At 75.6% G+C, this 3166-nt stretch overlaps 1 protein-coding gene across 1 annotated transcript; it reads left to right on the top strand.

The window, feature by feature from the left end:
* The first annotated feature begins 1126 nt into the window (after positions 1-1126).
* On the top strand, positions 1127-2933 carry COPZ1 (COPI coat complex subunit zeta 1). Its single transcript, XM_035314233.1, has 8 exons — positions 1127-1189; positions 1611-1679; positions 1786-1867; positions 1963-2054; positions 2113-2168; positions 2294-2371; positions 2652-2703; positions 2780-2933. Exons 1-8 carry the CDS (start codon positions 1169-1171, stop codon positions 2870-2872), a joined length of 543 nt encoding a protein of 180 aa, XP_035170124.1. The 5' UTR covers positions 1127-1168; the 3' UTR covers positions 2873-2933.
* Positions 2934-3166: the final 233 nt, after the last annotated feature.

Here is a 3166-nt window from a genome sequence, read left to right as displayed (position 1 = left end):
CACGGGGGGGGCGAGCCGGGGGCGTCACCGAGCCCGGGGGTCCCTGAGGCCACCGACGCCTTGTGTCGGGGCTGGCGAGCACAACCGGCGCCGGGCTGTCCCGCTGCACCCCGCGGGCATGGGCGCGTCCCGGAACCCTCCTGGGGCCCTCCTCGCGCCTCCCCAGGCAGCTGAGGGGACGGGGACGGGGCTGAGGGGCGCTGCCAGCAGCAACCCGAGCCGGCTGCCCCCGGCACCGTTATTTTTAGCCCCCGGGGCCGCGTGGAGCCTGGCAGCCGGCCGGCCCCAGCCCTCCGCTGGCTTCAGGGCCTCGTCCCAGCACAAGGGGCGCGGAGCGGTGCGAAAACCGGACCCGGGGCTGCTCGGGGACAGCAGCAGCCCCCCGGCACGGCGCGGCGGGGGCCGCTCCGAGCGCCCCGGACCCACGCGTGCTGCCGTGCGCTGGCGGCTCGTTCCCCCCGCACCCCACAGAAACGTGCCCGGGGAGGGCAGGGGGCTCTCAGCTCGGGCTGGGGCCTCGCAGGAGCTTCCAAGCACTGGGGCTGCGAGCGTCAGGGCCGGGCCCCGCTGCCGGCCCCAGCACCACAGCCCCGGCCGTGCCCAAAGGCTGGCGGGCTGCGGGGCGCACCCCGGCCCCGGCGGTGGAAGCAAACCGAGGCGGTTGGGGCGCAGCCGGTGAGTCCCCGGCAGGGCACGGGAGCCCGGGGCAGGGCAGGACCCGGCGTGGTGCCGGCCCCCCCGGCAGCACCCGCAGCCTGCACTGGGGGCAGCCACTGGTGGAGCCCAAACCTGGCACCCCCGGGGTGACCCCGGGGGGGGGGCTCCTTGCCCCACTGGGTCTCCACCTCACCCCGTCGCGCCCCCCCCAGTCACTCTGCCGAAGTGCCTGTGCTCATGGGGGGAGTCCCTCGGGGAGCAGCCCCCCCATAGCAGCCAGGCACTGCAGCACCTTGGGGTGCAGGAACCCAGCCTGGGGGGGGCCCGTGCCCACCCCTCCCCTGCTGCAGGCAGCGGGGGGGGCTTTCAGGGGGACGCCAGCTGCTGCCGGGACAAGGCTGGGGGCAGCGGGCCCGGGGGCAGGGACCGGGGGGGCCGGGCTGGGCTGGGCTGGGCGCGGCGACGTCAGCGCTGGGGGGGGCATGGGGAGGCTGCCCGGGGCGGCGGAGCCATGGAGCCCACGGGACCGCGGGTACGGCCGGGACGGGGCAGCGGGGACGGGACGGGACCGGCCGGGAACTTCGTGTGGCCACCGCAGGACGGGGAGAAACGAGTGGGAAAGGGAGGGGGAATGGGGGGGGCGGGGGAGATAAATGGGGGGAACGGGAATGGGGGGGGGGGAACCCCAGAAACGGGGGAAATGGAGAAATTTGGGAGTTGGGGGCGAAATGGGGGAGAGTGGGGGAAGAGGGGAGAGGTGGGGAAATGGGGAGAAACGGGGGGAGTGGACGGGGGGGCGGGGCAGGGGTGTAAGGGAGGGTCCCCAAAAAACAGAGTGGGGGGGGCAGAGGGACAGGGGAGGAGGGGACTGGGGGGGCACAGGCGTCCCCAGGCAGCGCAAGGCAGGACCCAGCTGCAGCCGGCCCGGGGGGGCTGAGCCCCTGCGCCCCCAGGAGCCGTCGCTGTACACGGTGAAGGCGCTGCTCATCCTCGACAGCCGCGGGCAGCGGCTCCTGGCCAAGGTGAAGCTCGGCCCCGGCCTCGCAGCCGTGGTTTCCCCGCTCGGGGGGGGGGGGGTCGGGGTGCCGGATCCAGCCGCCGTGCTGATCCCCCCCCCCCGCCTCCCAGTACTACGACGGCAGCTTCCCCACGGCGCAGGAGCAGGCGGCCTTTGAGAGCAGCATCTTCAGCAAGACCCGCGGGGTGGGCGGTGAGCACGGGGGGAGCCTCTGCGGCGGGGGGGGCTGCAAAAGGTTTGGTGTGCTCGGGGACATCCCGGGGGGACACCGTCCTGCGGCCCCGCAGGTGAGATCGCCTGCCTGGAGGGACTCACCGTGGTCTACAGGAGCAGCAGCGACCTCTTCTTTTACGTGGTGGGGGGCCCCCAGGAGAACGAGGTATGGGGGGCTGGGGGGGCCGGACCCGTGGGGCCGCGCTGACACCACTCTCCCACAGCTGATGCTGTCAGCCGTGCTCAGCTGCCTCTGCGACGCCCTCGGCCTCCTGCTGCGGTGAGTGCCCCCCACCCCAAGGGGACCCCGAGGGGGGGCGGGGGGCAGCTCACCCCAGGTGACGCCGTGGGCTGGGACCCAGCGAGGGGACCCGCGTGGGACACCTCCCGGCGGCTTGCCCGCAGGAAGGACTTGGAGAAGCGCTGGCTGCTGGAGAACATGGACGGGGCCTTCCTGGTGGTGGACGAGATCGTGGACAGGGGGTGAGGACGGGGGGCACCTGGGCCCCGTGGGTGCTGGCAGTGGGGCAGCCCCAGGCCCAGACGCGGGGCAGCCCCAGCAGATGTGGGTGCCCCGCTCGCCCCGTTGCAGCTGCCCCATCCCTGAGACTTCGTCCAGGCACCATAAAACGCTCGGCATGGGGAGGGAAACCGAGGCAGGGCGGTGGCCGCGGGGGCGCAGCCGGGATCGGGGCTGGAGCCGCGCCGGGAGCACCGGAGCTGCCCAGGCCCCATGGGACAGCGCCGGACCCTCTGCCCGCAGGGTGATCCTGGAGAGCGACCCGCAGCGCGTGCTGCAGCGCCTGGGCCCGCGGGTGAGCGCCGGCCCCGTGCTGCCCCCGCACCCCCCGCCTCCTCCCCGGCGCCCCCCCAAACTCGGCTTCTCCGCAGGCCCCCGAGCCCGCGCCCTATGGCTTCGTCCTCCTCGACTACCTGGCGGGCAGCCGCGAGCAGGGGGGCGCGGGGGGCGCCGACCGCCACTAGAAGCGCCCGGGGGCTGCAGGTCCCCGGCAGCGGCCCCCCGGCAGCTCCCAGCCCCGGCACCGCTCGGCGCTCCCGAAGGGGCACGGATCCACCGCCCGCTCCCTGCAGCCCTCCCGCGGGGCCGCCATGGAGCCCAGACGGCTCCGGGCTGCCCCGGGCCTCCCGGCGCTGCCCCAGCCGCTCGGCTCCGTGCGCCCCGAATAAAGCCGCTGCCCCCGGCCCCCGGCTCCCCGCTCCCCGCCGTCTGCTCCAGGCCCGGGGCTGCCCCCGCCGGTCTGGGCCGGGGGCTCGGCC

This window comes from Oxyura jamaicensis, unplaced genomic scaffold, assembly GCF_011077185.1.
Source record: "Oxyura jamaicensis isolate SHBP4307 breed ruddy duck unplaced genomic scaffold, BPBGC_Ojam_1.0 oxyUn_random_OJ71510, whole genome shotgun sequence".
NCBI lineage: Eukaryota > Metazoa > Chordata > Aves > Anseriformes > Anatidae > Oxyura > Oxyura jamaicensis.
Note: the sequence above shows the minus strand (reverse complement) of the source record. Positions and strands in the feature narration are given on the sequence as shown.